At 53.8% G+C, this 14379-nt stretch overlaps 8 protein-coding genes across 8 annotated transcripts; 6 read left to right on the plus strand and 2 right to left on the minus strand.

Moving 5' to 3' along the window:
• Positions 1 to 177: 177 nt before the first annotated feature.
• ATEG_09724 (uncharacterized protein) lies at positions 178 to 657 on the plus strand (the record flags this gene model as incomplete). The annotated part of the gene is made up of 1 exon (XM_001218345.1): positions 178 to 657. The coding sequence occupies one exon, from the start codon at positions 178 to 180 to the stop codon at positions 655 to 657; it is 480 nt and encodes a 159-aa protein (XP_001218346.1).
• Positions 658 to 2613: 1956 nt separating this feature from the next.
• ATEG_09725 (uncharacterized protein) lies at positions 2614 to 3135 on the plus strand (the record flags this gene model as incomplete). The annotated part of the gene is made up of 2 exons (XM_001218346.1): positions 2614 to 2810; positions 2871 to 3135. The coding sequence occupies 2 exons, from the start codon at positions 2614 to 2616 to the stop codon at positions 3133 to 3135; spliced, it is 462 nt and encodes a 153-aa protein (XP_001218347.1).
• A 235-nt stretch (positions 3136 to 3370) lies between these two features.
• Positions 3371 to 7501, minus strand: ATEG_09726 (aminophospholipid-translocating P4-type ATPase DRS2; the record flags this gene model as incomplete). The annotated part of the gene is made up of 2 exons (XM_001218347.1): positions 3371 to 4219; positions 4268 to 7501. 2 exons carry the CDS (start codon positions 7499 to 7501, stop codon positions 3371 to 3373), a joined length of 4083 nt encoding a protein of 1360 aa, XP_001218348.1.
• A 725-nt stretch (positions 7502 to 8226) lies between these two features.
• Positions 8227 to 9219, minus strand: ATEG_09727 (exosome non-catalytic core subunit RRP45; the record flags this gene model as incomplete). Its single annotated transcript, XM_001218348.1, has 3 exons — positions 8227 to 8821; positions 8886 to 9011; positions 9056 to 9219. The coding sequence occupies 3 exons, from the start codon at positions 9217 to 9219 to the stop codon at positions 8227 to 8229; spliced, it is 885 nt and encodes a 294-aa protein (XP_001218349.1).
• A 224-nt stretch (positions 9220 to 9443) lies between these two features.
• On the plus strand, positions 9444 to 10490 carry ATEG_09728 (spliceosome-associated CWC15 family protein; the record flags this gene model as incomplete). Its single annotated transcript, XM_001218349.1, has 7 exons — positions 9444 to 9453; positions 9509 to 9531; positions 9577 to 9653; positions 9699 to 9986; positions 10034 to 10115; positions 10167 to 10337; positions 10473 to 10490. 7 exons carry the CDS (start codon positions 9444 to 9446, stop codon positions 10488 to 10490), a joined length of 669 nt encoding a protein of 222 aa, XP_001218350.1.
• Positions 10491 to 11155: 665 nt separating this feature from the next.
• Positions 11156 to 11690, plus strand: ATEG_09729 (RNA polymerase II mediator complex head subunit MED22; the record flags this gene model as incomplete). Its single annotated transcript, XM_001218350.1, has 3 exons — positions 11156 to 11189; positions 11256 to 11320; positions 11508 to 11690. The coding sequence occupies 3 exons, from the start codon at positions 11156 to 11158 to the stop codon at positions 11688 to 11690; spliced, it is 282 nt and encodes a 93-aa protein (XP_001218351.1).
• Positions 11691 to 12027: 337 nt separating this feature from the next.
• Positions 12028 to 12816, plus strand: ATEG_09730 (dihydrofolate reductase; the record flags this gene model as incomplete). The annotated part of the gene is made up of 1 exon (XM_001218351.1): positions 12028 to 12816. One exon carries the CDS (start codon positions 12028 to 12030, stop codon positions 12814 to 12816), a length of 789 nt encoding a protein of 262 aa, XP_001218352.1.
• Positions 12817 to 13702: 886 nt separating this feature from the next.
• Positions 13703 to 14376, plus strand: ATEG_09731 (uncharacterized protein; the record flags this gene model as incomplete). Its single annotated transcript, XM_001218352.1, has 3 exons — positions 13703 to 13859; positions 14080 to 14288; positions 14323 to 14376. 3 exons carry the CDS (start codon positions 13703 to 13705, stop codon positions 14374 to 14376), a joined length of 420 nt encoding a protein of 139 aa, XP_001218353.1.
• Between the last annotated feature and the right edge of the window lie 3 nt (positions 14377 to 14379).

The following is a 14379-nucleotide window of genomic DNA, read 5'->3' on the forward strand; positions in this document are numbered from 1 at the left end:
AATGACGGTCTTCATTCTGGTTCGAGAAGCCTGCGAGGCCCAGGAGGGCTGCGGTGTTTTCAGCACCTCCCCGCCACCTCTGACGGTGGCTTTGCTTGCCAGGTCAACCCCGGAAGGACTGCCTGCGTGCGGTGCCAGGGAGTCCGCCACGCTTGCTGCCCGGTAAGTCCTGCTACTATGGCAGATGCCAGTGCGGAAGGCGCCACAGCCCCTAAGCCGGGGAAAACCTCGCGAGCAGTCCGGCCCATTACGGGCGTGTCCTGGTCCCGAGACTGGGTGAAGAAGTTAGATAACAACCAGGCGGGCTTGGCAGGTGCACTCAGACTTAAGAATACGGACGAGCTGTGGGCCCTGTTTGATGACAAAGATATTGCGGCGCTGGTGGAGAGGTATATCAGCGACCGTTTTGCTCATTTGAACCCCCAGGCTGGTCATATGCATGAGCAGGCTCGACAGATTGTACTGCCTGTTATCTTACCAGGGGTTCCAAATGCCCCTGGAATACCTCATCGACGTCCAGTCATGGCCAAATCTTGCAAGATGGACCTGGAGTATAAATGCCCATGGAATACTCGCCATCTCGCATGGACCCTTTCTGGATTGACTCCTCGAGATTTTTCCTCGGTCACTTTACAGCAAAGAATCCGCAAGCTTTGACCTACCCGTGGGAGCTGCTGGGTCAATTTTGGAGGCAGCCGCATGTGTGGCATGGTGTTTACATCCGACACCGGAAAGATCGGTTTGGGGCCACCGCGAGTGATGTGAAAGATTCGGACTGCCGCATCCTCGATACTATAATGAGCCAAGTTATCCTTGATCCGGTGGCGCGCAGTGTGTGGACCAGAAAGAATGCCCCTACTACCCATACCAGCAGCGTGTCCCCTATGACCTTTTACTTAATTATGACGCTCTGGTACGCCTGTGAACTCATAGAGGCGGAACTGTCCCTCTTTGTGCCGACCACGAAGCCCCGCGCCTCGCCCCTAGTGTTTGATCCGTACGATCTCGTCCACGCCTGGAAACTGCTGGCGTTATGTGGCGCGCCGAAGATAAGGGCCGCGTGCTTCGGAAGCGCAAGCCCCAGCGCAACAAGGCGCAGATGTCAAAGTTCTTCCGCGCGAATGTTTGCGGCAGTTGTACTGTCGTTCGTCCCTGATGTTTAGACTAGATCGTATAGGCGAGGTGAAAAAGAGATTAATGATAAAAGGCGCAGGACGCCTGGATTCGTTCCCAAGGTCAAACAGCGATTCCTGCCTACAGGGCAAGTCGGCTCCAGAACTGAGTGGCACGGCCACATTCACGAACGCGAGCGCATGTCTTTCTACGAACGCGAGCGTATGCCTTTCTGGCCACGGCCTTCTTATGAATTGAAACAAATCTTTGTTTACCGAGCGAATTACGCCGAAGTCCTGGAAATAGCCCTAAGTTTTTTTTGTTATTCCTCTCTCCGGGTTGGTACTGTTGAGGTAGTAGGCGAATACTACCTTCCTCCTGCTTCTTAAACCTCGACTGCCTCATCAACTCCATGTAATTGGTACCACCATCTCAAGGCATCGAAAAAGATCGTTTCGCTATCGGAGAGCTTCATTTGGTGACCAGTGCCCGGCGATTCATCAGAAACGAGGTCGACACCCCTAACGCCAGCAAAAAGCGGATGGCTATTTTGAATGCCGTCCTTGGACAGTCCGCCCTCGGAATAAACCCTATCAAAGAGCCTGCGGTAAGCCCGGGTTACAGCAGCTACTTGATGAAGCAATGGAGTCGCAGTTACATCTGCGAGCCGAAATGGATGAGCAGGATCGGACCTATCGACGAGCGCATTCTCACTGGGACTATCGACCAGATCGCATACAACAGGGCTAACATACGGCATCCGGGTGGTTTGTTTCACTTCCATCTCATACTGCGCGTCTTCCCTCCGTCTCACGTCTGAACGTTCTCACTATGGTATGTTGTCTCTCCGCTGGACTCCCAGCAACGCAGCACAGGAGTAACAGATTCAGGCCTGCAACGAGTGTATGACCGCCTCCACTACCGGACGTTCCTCCCCCGTCCAGTTTATGCTTTTTGAAGACCTCCAGGGGGCTTAGCAGAAGGATCTCACTCGGAATATCGATCAGTCGAGTTATGCACATAATTTGCTATTTAGAGTACATGTCGATGTCTGGATCTACGATTGCATGACGGTCAATACCCAGGTATTGCATACGTGTCTCGGATGCCTTGTAAGCTGACCACGAGCTATTGGCAGAGTCTCAGACAACACGGGGGGCCTGGATTATAGATAGAAAGATGCATCCTTTCTCCCAAACAAGCAACACAAATAAGCATAGCCCTGACGCTTGGATACGCCACCAACAACTGTGGAGACAGCCACAGCCTGCTGTCCTAGACTTCTATCCACTATACAGAGTACATCTCAAGAGAGCTTGCCAGACCAACACATCAGGCCGATCCATAGCCATCCGCCTGAAGTATTTATAGAACCACCCGCAGAGGACAAAATGTATAAAGTAGAGCTAGAGCTCCTCTGTATACTCAACCTCATCAACAATCAACCCCAAACCAACAAACACTATCACCACATCAAACAACAAAACACACTCAACCACAATGAAGACCACCGCCCTCTCCCTCCTGCTCGCAGCATCCTCTGCCCTGGCAGCACCCACCACCACTACCACCTCCTACCTCCAACTCACCGACATGTGGGCCACAACCTCCGTCAGAGACAGCACCTCCTACATGCACTTCGTCCTCACAGACCCCAACTACCCGTCCGACACCCCGACGGACTGCAACCTGATCTGGTGAGTTCCTAACTCTTACCCTAACAAAATCTCCACACCCGTACCGAGCTAACAGCGCAGGCCGTACGGCCTCAACCCGGACGCAAACGCCCGCTGCAACAACGGGGAATACTATATCCGCTTTCCCAACGGGGGTGCGGATATCGGGTACTTTACTCTGTCGCTGGAGCGGGTGTCTGGTGCAATCCCGGAGAAGGGACAGGTGCTGTTGAGTGATAATGCGAATGGGGCTGCGCCTGGGACCAAGTGGATTTGTGGCGAGTTGAATAACACAGGGCTTACGGAGCGGTGCTATTATGATGGGGTTTTGCAGATGGAGGTCTAGTTTATCTATTGTTTCGTTTGTCGGTAGGATATAGGTTGTATGTGGTGCCGGTTGTCAAGAGGTTCGATTGCACGGAAGTATAGATGAATTTACTACCTGTTTATGCAACATTGACGGACATCCAACAAAGAAAACTCGTTTATACTATAACTTCCGCCAAATGCAGCGACAATACATAGAGACATATGCACATACGACCACCACACACAAACAAGACAGAACGCAAACATAATCATTACACCAACGCCCTAGAGCTCGTCATTTCACCGTAGCGTCCTCTTCCTCTCGTGGTATCATAAGCATTGACGACCCGCATCTGGCCGCCCTCGTCGGCCTGACTGAACGCGTAGCCACGCTGCTTGCGCATGCGCTGCACCTGGCGCACCTTGCGGATCGCCTTCTGGAACTGCTCCATGCGCGGCCGGTAGTCCTGCACGTTGTACTTCTGAATCTCCTGCACGTGGTGGTAGTGCTGTGGGTAGTACATGCGCTTCATATACTTCCACGCGTAGTCACGCAGGAGACACAGACATGGCAGCACAACGGCCATCAGGTAGAACTGCGGCAGCTTGAAGATCACGGGGATCGTCCCGTAGTATTCAAACGAGAAGCCAATGGCCGGGGCGGCGTAACCGTACGCTGGCAGGAATGCCAGCCAGATGACCATCGAACCCGGGATGGCGATGAACGTCCATTTGGTCCAGATGTTGGTGATCAAAGCCGCTTTGCCCAGCACTGTGGCCAGCACCGCGGTGTACAAGCAGGAACCCCAGACCCAGTGGCCGGCGGTCTTGCCATCCGACATGGGAAGGTCCCATAGGAAGATCAGTTGGGATACGATGTAGAGAAGGAGGGAGTGATAAAAGCCGTTGGCAATCCAAGACCAGAAACTGTGCCTCTTGAAGAACATGCCCTTCTGTCCGAGTCCGTACAATTGAGGATACCGATCGAGCAGGCGGGCCGAGATGAACTGGTCGCAGATACCCATCGCGAACGGAGGCAGAACGGTAAAGAAGACGTTGTAGAAGGAGAGGGTCCATGATTCGTAGATGACTTGGCCGGAAAAGGCATTTTGGAAGGAGTACTAAAGGGTGTCAGTGGTTATTACAAGTATGCAAGGCAGACTACTTACCCAGAACTGAGTCATGTAAAGCGCAATATTCTTGTAGAAGGAATATAGAATGACACGACTGATTCGGTGATAACTCCACGCGCCGTGAACGAGGAGTAGTTTACGGAGATAGCGAAATTGCGCAATGGCCACATCCGCGGATCGTGCCGCCTGTAGACCTTCGACTCCGCTGATACCAACACCGACGTGGGCCGCCTGAATCATGGAGACATCGTTGGCACCGTCGCCGATGGCAAGGAGCAGAGACTTGAGGTGACGCTTGACTAGCTTGACCACCAGAGCCTTCTGAAGAGGGGAAACGCGGCAACAGACCACAGCTTTGCACAGGACAGCGAGGTCCAAGAAGAGTTTCTCCATGTCTTTTTCGAGGGCAAAGGTAAGGGACCGACCGTCAATGATCAGAGCCAGGGCCTCAATTTCACCCGAGGCCCCCTGACTCTGAACAGCCTGGAGCTTCTTCGTCAGGTTATCTCGGGTGGCCTGGGCCGACTCTTCATTAATAATCAAAAGCGTCATGTCTTCGGAAATTAGCTTGCAAGACATGCCAATGTTTATGGCCGTCTCCTGGCGGTCACCGGTGAGAACCCAGATCTTGATTCCTGCCGTCTGCAGTGTGTGGATGGTATCAGGGACTCCATCCTGCAGTCGATCCTCGATAGCCGTTGCCCCGAGGAAGTAAAAGTCCTTTTCGATGAGCTCCGCCGCCTTGTCGAGCTCCTCTGCGCGGTTTCCGCTGACAGTGGTGGCTGCCTTGTCGAAAATCTGGTACCACTGCTGGAACTCATCCTCGGGAACTTCACGCATGGCGAGACACAGCGTGCGGAGACCTTCCGAAGCGTACTCTTCCAAATGCTGCAGTGTCGACTCGACAATGGGGTTGTCTGCGTGCAAACGCTCAAGAATGACCGTGTCCGCACCTTTGGTGTAAACACGGATCTTACCATCTGGACAGCGGAATATCGTGGACATCCGTTTCCTGGTCGAGTTGAACTCACACACTGCGAGGAGCTCGTACTCGTATTCCTGACCAGCTACCGTAAAGATGACAGAACGAGGCTTCCGGTTCGTGAACCGATACCCAAGCGTGGCGGCACCTTCAACAAGAGCTCCTTCGTCAGGAGAGGCTGCCTGGTACCTGATCTTGTCGGGTTCGGCTTCTGATCGTTCAGGGATGACAGTGTGACAGGTGGCGAGGAGAACGAGGAAGTGGTGAATGGCGTCAGCAGTGGGGTGGGACAGGAGGTTCTCCCTGAGCTTCTTGAAGTCGTGAATCCCGGACTCGGATCCGTCGTCCTCGACCGTGGCGCGCCGGTCTTCAGGAATGTCTTCACCATACATGACACCGGCAATCGAACATTGCTTGAACTCCATCTGGTTACAGGTCAAAGTGCCGGTCTTGTCCGAGAAGATGTACTCAATCTGGCCCAACTCCTCGACTAGGGACGATGTCCTGCACGTGGCCGGGGTATCGGTTTTGTCGTAGTATATATCCAAATCCGAGTTAATCAAGAATGCTTGCGCATACTTGACGATTTCAATCGTCACGAAAAGGGAGATAGGGACAAGGTTGGAGTAGAGGACCCAGTATGTGAAGATATCAAGGAAGAATTGCTTGACAGCGTTGGTCTGGCCATAGTCAAGATACGTCAGGTGGTCGGCTTCGGTTTTCCGAATGATCAAGTCGCCCACGGAACTGATGACACTGAGAGCGATCAGAATGCTAACCAGCATCAGAATCTGCACGTTGACCATGCGCTCCACCGCCGTCCGTTTGATCGGAGTTGCCGTCGCATTGCGCATCAGTTTCGTCTCGTGGCCGGTAAAGACAACAATACCGTGGACCCACGGCGTGTTCCGCAGGGTAGCGCCTCGAAGCAGCAGCTGGTCCGGTGCCAGCGGCAGCTCCTTCTCGCCGCCTCCGGCATGCATAGTGAGGGTCGCTTCATACGTATAGAGACTGCTGTTTGGCTGTTCCGAGCGAATGCGGCCACTCAACCGGCTGAGATCGGCGGGACTGACCAGGTGGGAGGTCTCGGGGATACCCTGTTTGATCTTCAGGTTGGTCTCGCCATCCAGATTGGCGGTTTCGATATAACACAAGCCCTCGGGTTCCGACGACGCCAGCAAGACCAAATCCGCTGGGAAAGGCTGTTCCGACTCCACGCGCACAATGTCGCCAACGGCGACATCGACCCACTTGGCTTCATGGAACGCGGAGCCCTTCAGCACCTGGGTCTTCGAATTGTTCAACGATCGGTCCGACACTCTCCGTTTATAGTCCTCGACGAGTTCCTTGATCGCGGAGACCAGCAACACGACCAGCAACGGGCCAATGGTGGTATATCGATTCGTGGGGGAGACGTTCGGGATCTGCTGGAGGACGGCAGTAAACAAGAAAAACAGATTGGCGTATTTGGAGAACTGTTCGTAGAGGAATTTCGGCAGGAAGGTGAAGATGTTGTACTTGGCGGTGGAGACATGGTTGTCGACGAACTTGTGCGCAGCGTTAGCGGGAGGGTTGTTGAGCGCGATGATGCGCGGCCCCAGTGTCGAGGGGTCGACCTTGCGGCGCCCAAACTTGAAGGCGGGCTTCTTCGATTTCTTCGGACGCGGTGTCGCCGAGGAATCCTCTCCTTCGCCCACGCTGTCTGCCCGCGCCGGTCGGGCTCCCGCTTCGGTCAGGGGCAGGTCCATTTCCGAGTACTCGTTACCCATGCCCAGCATGTGCTTCGCCCGTCCCATTAGGCCGCCGCCCAGACCCAGGATACTGTTGCGCTCCTGTGCTTGTCGCACGCGGTGATCGGCCGTCAGGTGGTCATCATGGTCCAAGTCGTAGTAACCGTCGTGGATGGACCGGTCGTCATCGTACTCGTCGAGGGAATAACGGCGGTAGTTGCTGAGACCGGAGGTCTGGGAGTAGGTCCGGGACACGTCGGCACCCCCGTAGGGGTCACCGAGATAGGCGCCAGACTGAGCTGGAGGGACAAGGGAGGAGCCCGCGACATGGGCGCCGGAATGCGACGCGCCAGGACCGCCGACGAAATTATCATAGGAGACGGAGGGACGCGGTTGGGGGGTGTCGGAGTCGTCGATGTTGAACTGTTGCAAGAGGTGTTCGTCGTTGACGGGTGGGCGCTGCCCTGAGTTGTAGATGGGAGTGGACTCCTCCAGCTGCAGCAGATCATCATCGCGGCCAGCGGCTGGATGAAGTCCTGGAGGCCTACCGCTGGCCATGATGCTGGGGGCGAGCGGACACCGTCACGGCTGTGGTATGCCCCTGGAGCATTGATCGGGGGGGGGTTTGGGAAGGTGTGGGGGCGGCTCGAAGGCACGAGGGAGCTAGGAAGAGAGCGGAACGAGGGATCAGACGGTAGTGTAGAAGAGAAGAAGAAGTGGTGGGATCTGTGGAGTGGAGGTAGAGATGAAGGAGGAAAAGCGAAAGTGAGACCGCGAGAGAAAGAGAAGTTGACGGCCGGTACTAAGACCAAAGTGGTGTTGGCTGGGCAGTGCTGGAGATCTTCGTTTCAACCTCGAATTTGGTCGCCTAGACATGGGAGCAGCTCATAAGGAGTCATAATACTTTTTTTATTGCTTATTTCAACTCGACTTAATCCGACAATATTCGTCGAATATTATAATCAATTTACCGTCGTTCGTAGCAGTACGTACTCCGTACTACTCCGTACCTAGATAGAAGATCAATGCGCGTCTCCCGACATCCGCGCAGATCGACAAGCTTATAACTAGTACTGATTTATTCGAAACCCCTGATGATCAGATGTATTCGCATCTCCTGGCTCTTTCTTTCTTGTTTTCAATATTCAACTCTACGTATTTCAGCCTCTTGCTCAAGGAACGGGGTCAACCGAATCATGCACCTCTACGCCTGTGTGCCGTCTTGAGATCAAAGGAAAAGAACAATTCATAAAGCATGACAGATAAGTACTTCGCTCACTCCATCACCGATCGTTCTCCGCGCGCGATTCCTCCACCATCCCAGTCTTTGCCCGTCTCGCCAGATCCGCCTGGAGCGCCTTGTCAATAATCCCGTTGATCTCCTTCACCTTGTCCTGCGCAACCGCCGACTTCCGCACAAACACCATCGCATCCACCGGCGATCCGGAGAACTTGGACATGTAGCACACATCGCCCGCATTGTTCATTCCGATGATCACATCCGCCTCCGACGCTTGCTCCTCCTTTCGCGTTGCGTCCAACACCACGTGGTTTCCCTCGTCGAAGGTGTGGAAGGTGACCGAGAGCGGCTTGTGCGTGATGTTCAGCGCCACCGGGACCCGTTCGTCCACGCCGTAGACAATCACCTGGCCATCTTTGACCACTGCATCGGGGCGTCGGAAATGCTGCAGGCCGGCCATCACACCGATGCATGCCGCGTCGATTAGGTTCCCGTCGTAGTCGGTGATGTGCACATCCGCCCGCACACTCCAGCAGCTCACGCCTTTCAGGATGCAGAGCGACTCCGTGTCCAGCGCGTTCGAATGGCGGACGACGCGGTCGAGGACATTCGTCACGTAGGTCTCGAGGTCGCCTTGTCTGTAGACGCTGTATATTAGAAACGCATGTCATGCATGCGGACCGATGGATAAAGCAAACATACCGGCCGTTGTCCCAGGCGGGAGACCCCATAGCGGTGAGCTCTAGAGCAATTGTAAAGATTCCGTCAAATGGACGGTCATCGCGCGGTTTTGTGACTTCCGACGAGATCCGGACAATCAGACTAACCCTGCGTGAGCACAAGACCAACATCCCGTAATCGCAGCAACTCACCTGGTTTTACCCAGCTGGACCTTCACATGGCCGTACTCCTCGCCAAATGAGACGGTCAACGGACGCAGCTGGTCGGGCTCGCGGCCGTCCAGGCGCACGTTCTGGCGTAGCGCATTGAGGATGAAGTCGCGCTCGGCTACAGAGAGCGGTGCTTCTTTGTTCATGGTTGCGGAGGCAGACTCGGGCCCCAACGGGGTCCAGCAGAGACGGCCTTCAAGTAGGAAATTTCCTTAAACAGCGTCATGCGCGAGGCGTGAATTGGCCAATGGTAATGGTAGTTCAGAAGGGCGGTGAGGCGATCATGCTGGCTGACTAACCGCCCTCCTCTGTCTTCATCGGAGCCATCACTTTCACTATTTGCACGTCTACATCCCCAGGAACAGCCACCATGACTACAGGTATGTTCTATCTCGCTGTCTACTATCTGGGAGTGCCTGCGCTAATCTTTCACAGCTCACAGACCCACCTTCGATCCCGTACGGTCCCCTCCGTCCGTCCCCAAATTCCGCTGACCACCACAGGCACAAGGGAAAGAGGCCCTGCGAGGCCCTGCGTATCACCAGCGTCTCCTCCCGGCGCATATGCACCTGAAGACTCGGTATGTTCTTTGTCGACCATCCCGAACGATTCTAACCCGCCCCAGTCAAACCGGTCAAGGCAATGAATCCGAAGTCCAGCAACGTGATCTGCGCGCCGAACTGCTCCAGGCCGAGGCCGCCCATTTCGCCAAGAAGCGCGGTGCGCCCGTTGATGAAACCTCTGTGGAAAGTGCAGCGCCCAAGCGCCAGCTAGAAGGAGCTCCATCGGGCGGTGGTGCAGAAGGGACAGATGAAGAGGACCCAGAAGCGAAGCGGCGGCGAATATTAGAAGAAACGCGGGATATAGATGCCGATTCTGACGGGTCAGAAGAGGAGAGCAGCGAGGAAGAAAGGTGGGTGATCAACGTCTCGAAAAATGGACGGTTGTTAACGAGCTCAGTGACGATGAGGACGAAGCCGCTGAACTGATGCGCGAGCTGGAGAAGATCAAAAAAGAGAGACAGGAGCAGAAGGAGAAAGAGGTATGTTCCTATGTCGTCTGTAGTATATGTCATCCGTGCTGACATGATCAGGAACGTGAACGCGCCGCCGAGGAGGAGGAGAAGCGGGAATATGATATTGCCAGAGGCAACCCCCTGCTGAACCCTCAGGACTTCAATGTGAAACGGCGATGGGATGATGATGTGGTGTTTAAGAACCAGGCTCGGGGAACCGAGGACAAGCGCGGCAAGGAATTTGTCAACGTAAGGTCTTCTGCATTTTCGGTGGGGTGCATAGCTGACAGCTGCAGGATCTATTGCGATCTGATTTCCACAAGAGATTTATGGTTGGTGAACCGAATGATTTATCTTGGGGGATATATGCTGACCAGAGTCTAGTCTAAATACGTCCGATAGAGCTACTGCGTCGACCGACTCACACTTTTGGTTTCATAACGCGCTTCTTGCATGACAGTGGCTCCCGATGTCGACAGTTTTGCATCTTCAGACACTCCCTTGGGCTGTTTCGCTGCCATCTTCTGGTACGGCGTGACCTTATGGCAAGCTGTCGTATAGACGCCTCGGTGGTAGACAGCGCAGCGATCTTCCATTAGCGGTACAGGATCTGGTCGGGAGACCGAGATAGTCGTCTGTATGACCTGTATCAACCACTGCGACCTTAAGAGCGCGATATGGCCTAACATGTTAATACCACCACAATCAGTCTACTTCTACGTTCGGGTAGTGAGGGAAATATATATTTGACCACAACTACTGTTTGTCAATGATAGCTATGCGTAGATCGCTCAGCCTGTGGCCTATAGCGATGTAGACACGACTGTAGTATACTGGATAGACGAACCATGACCTTATATGTACATCGACCGATAGGATAGTTCATCACCAGCGTCCTTTCCCCCTAAACCTTGGGCGACGCTGAATGTCTTTATCGCATTTCATAATCGGCAGTAAACCACACCGCCAAAACTCCCGCCTGTGTCGCAATCCGACCGTCCTCCATATACAACCTCTTTTTCCCATCCCCGTCGTCAACAGTCCCTGGTTTACGAGAAACAGCCACAATGGACTCTCAACCGTCATCAAAAGCCCTTCATAGTATGTGCGCTCCCTGCAGTCTGTTCGGTGTCATTGTTCCACCCCGACTAACAAAGAGCCGCACAGATCGGATCAACACCAATATCTCGCAATTGCTCCAGCGATTCGAGAACATCATGGCTACTGCTACTGTATGTTCTTGCAGACGCATAGTCAATTCACTACGAGCAGCCCAGCTAATGCACCCAGGACGAGAACACGAGCAATACCGCGACAGCCGTGGAGACGTACCAGCTCGATGTGGAATCCACTGCTTTGGTATCTCTCTACGTCTGACAGTCGATATCGAATAACTTTACTGATCAATCTTTCTGATAGGTCCGCGCCGCGGAAGACATTCTCTCGTTAACCCGCGCGATGAAAGAAACATGGCTCTTTGGCAAACTCGATACCCTGGGCGAGGACGAGGCGGACGTGAGACGGCGAGAGGAACTGGAGCGGAATGCGACTGCGATTCAGAAGGCGATTGAGGACGGAGGCTTATTGAAGCCGGCGAAATGAGTGCTTGGTTGGTTGGGTACTGGGTTGGCGTTTCTGGCTGGGCGTTGGAGAAAATATATTTCGATTGCATTGTAGATACCCTCATAGCATAATCCATGGTATCCGAGTTACGCTAGCGCAGTTGATTTGACGTGTTGTAGTGCTGCAAGCCGCGGGGAAGCCGATAGCAGCTATCGATATGGAAAAATGTTGATATGCAGACGGGACTCGGGAGCTCCCACCTTTCTCCTTCACACCCTCCAACCTCGAAGCATAAGACACGACCATCTTGAAACTTACCCTCCCTCTCAGACCTTACTCCCAAAAACAACCCATCGCAAGCCTCGACACCATCAAAATGCCTCAACACCTCCCGAAACCACTCACGCTCATCGTCGCAACGACGCCCATCCCACCGCTCCGCACAACCCCAACCGGCGAGCAAATCCCCTCGCGCCTAGGAATCGGACTAAACGGCACGCTCCCCTGGCCGCGCATCAAAGCCGACATGTCATTTTTCGCACGCGTCACGTCGCGTCCGCCGCGCGCGGGCACCACCAACGCGATCGTCATGGGCCGCAAGACCTACGACTCGCTCCCGAAAAGCCTGCGGCCGCTGGGCAAGCGCATCAACGTCGTCGTGACGCGCGACGCGTCGGGGTCCGTACGCGACACCGTGCTGGGGGAGCTGGAGGCGAAGCGGGCCAAAGCCGCAGCCGCCGCAGCAGCTGCGGCGGGCGAGGGCGTCACAAAAGCGGCCGAGCCGGCCGGGACAGATGCGATTGTGTGCTCGGGGCTGGAGGATGCGCTGGACACGCTGCAGCGGGGATATGGTGCGCAGGGGACGCTGGGGAATGTGTTTGTGATTGGCGGGGCGGAGATCTATGCGGCTGCGCTGCGGATGGGAGGGACGCAGCCTGTGCGGATTGTGGTGACGAATGTGGAGAAGATAGGACAGGAGCCGGGGACGGCGTCGTGGGATTGCGATACGTTCTTCCCTGTGGATGAGGAGTTGTTTCTGGAGAAGGGGTGGAGGAGAGTTGAGGCTGCGGAGGTGACGGAGTGGGTGGGCGAGCCGGTGTCGTCGGAGTGGAGGGAGGAGGGAGAGGTGAGGATTCAGATGGTGGGATATGAGCGGGTGGTTTGAAGTGTATAGACGAGTATAGTTGGTCTATGGATTGGGATGTATACTAGTAGGCATGAAGTACACATGACAAAGGCACTGAATGATGTGAGACACTAACACTCGACTGAATGATGCGCAGTCTATATTCTGAATCTGGAAGTTCTATTGGGAGCTCTCTAAGCATAGCCTGGACTGTAGGGAGTCTGATTCCGAGACAGAGACAGACATGTATACGCAACAGCATTGGAAAGTTATGCAGGTAGCCACGGACTATCCTTTCCAGCTGCATTAATCTGATCTAGACCCAGTAGAATGCTCTTTGTTTAGCACAAAACATATGACAATGGATCCCTGACTATGGGGTAACGCCTTTCACTATCAATATCAACTGAAGACCCTATAAAAAGCAGAAGTAGGACGGGTTGATAAAGAAGACGCACACAAAACAAAGAGCATTGATCTGCAAATTGTATATGAAACACCTGCATGAACTCGCATACAATAGGTATTAGACTATCTATTCGAGTTTTTGCTTCTTTAAAACTTCTATCCTCGTTCACCCAGGATGTACATAAAATGACCGAGTCAAAAGCAGCAGACGATGTCATACATCAGCTCTACTACTATCATAGCGACCCCAGTTGAACTTGCATAATACCAGATACCATCCACAGATTCTGATTGTGTGAATAACCTGAGATATTGTTGTTCTATACATAGTGCGATTGCTACTGTGATACTCTTCTCTCCAATGCGACTGCACCTGTATGGAATCAACAAAGGCTACATTCAACACCTAAATTAACTAAAAGCAGACAGCACAGACATCTTGCAAGCAGGAAGCCCAGTATACCAACACACCATCTTCTCATCTGATCAACATCCAGCACCACCATCATAACCAAACATGCAACCGCTCAAGATCCTCATCACCACCTTCCTGGCTGTGGCCACCGTCACAGGCCACCCCAGCCCTGAGCCCGAAACAATCGTGGAGTTCCAGCCCCTCTCGACCAAGGACGTCTTCTACAGCGCCCCCCGGCACGACATCCACTGCGGCGGCAGTAAGTGCGCAATCCCGCATACCCCCAGGAGGCATCACTAACATGTGATAAAGACAACCCGCAGGGCTAAACCTATAACGGCGACCATATCTGGGAAACCACCGTGGCCACCTTCCAGCGCATCAAGAACGGCACACACGTCCCAGAAGAGAGTAAGTGCATGTACACCGCGACGGAGTCAGGCCATACCTGGAAGGACAAGACTGACGCGAACGTACAGATGGCTGGCCCAAGAAGTACGAATGGAACGACAAGATCCAGTTCAAAAATGTTCTGGGCTGCAGCGAATCCAACGAGAATTGGGAGTTTCCCATCCTGGAGCACGGGATCTTCGATGGCAACAATGCCAAACCGGAAGAGGTCGACTGTGTGGTGATCCGCAGGATTGGGAAGCGGGAAATGGCGTACTGCGGGCTGGTTACTCACTTGGTATGTACTAATATCTTGTTGCGAAAGGAAGTAGGTATATGGACAGTGGCTGATTGCTGCAAGATGCTCCCAAGCCGAAGAATACTGAGAA

Source organism: Aspergillus terreus, genomic scaffold (assembly GCF_000149615.1).
Source record: "Aspergillus terreus NIH2624 scaffold_15 genomic scaffold, whole genome shotgun sequence".
NCBI classification, from domain to species: Eukaryota; Fungi; Ascomycota; class Eurotiomycetes; order Eurotiales; family Aspergillaceae; genus Aspergillus; species Aspergillus terreus.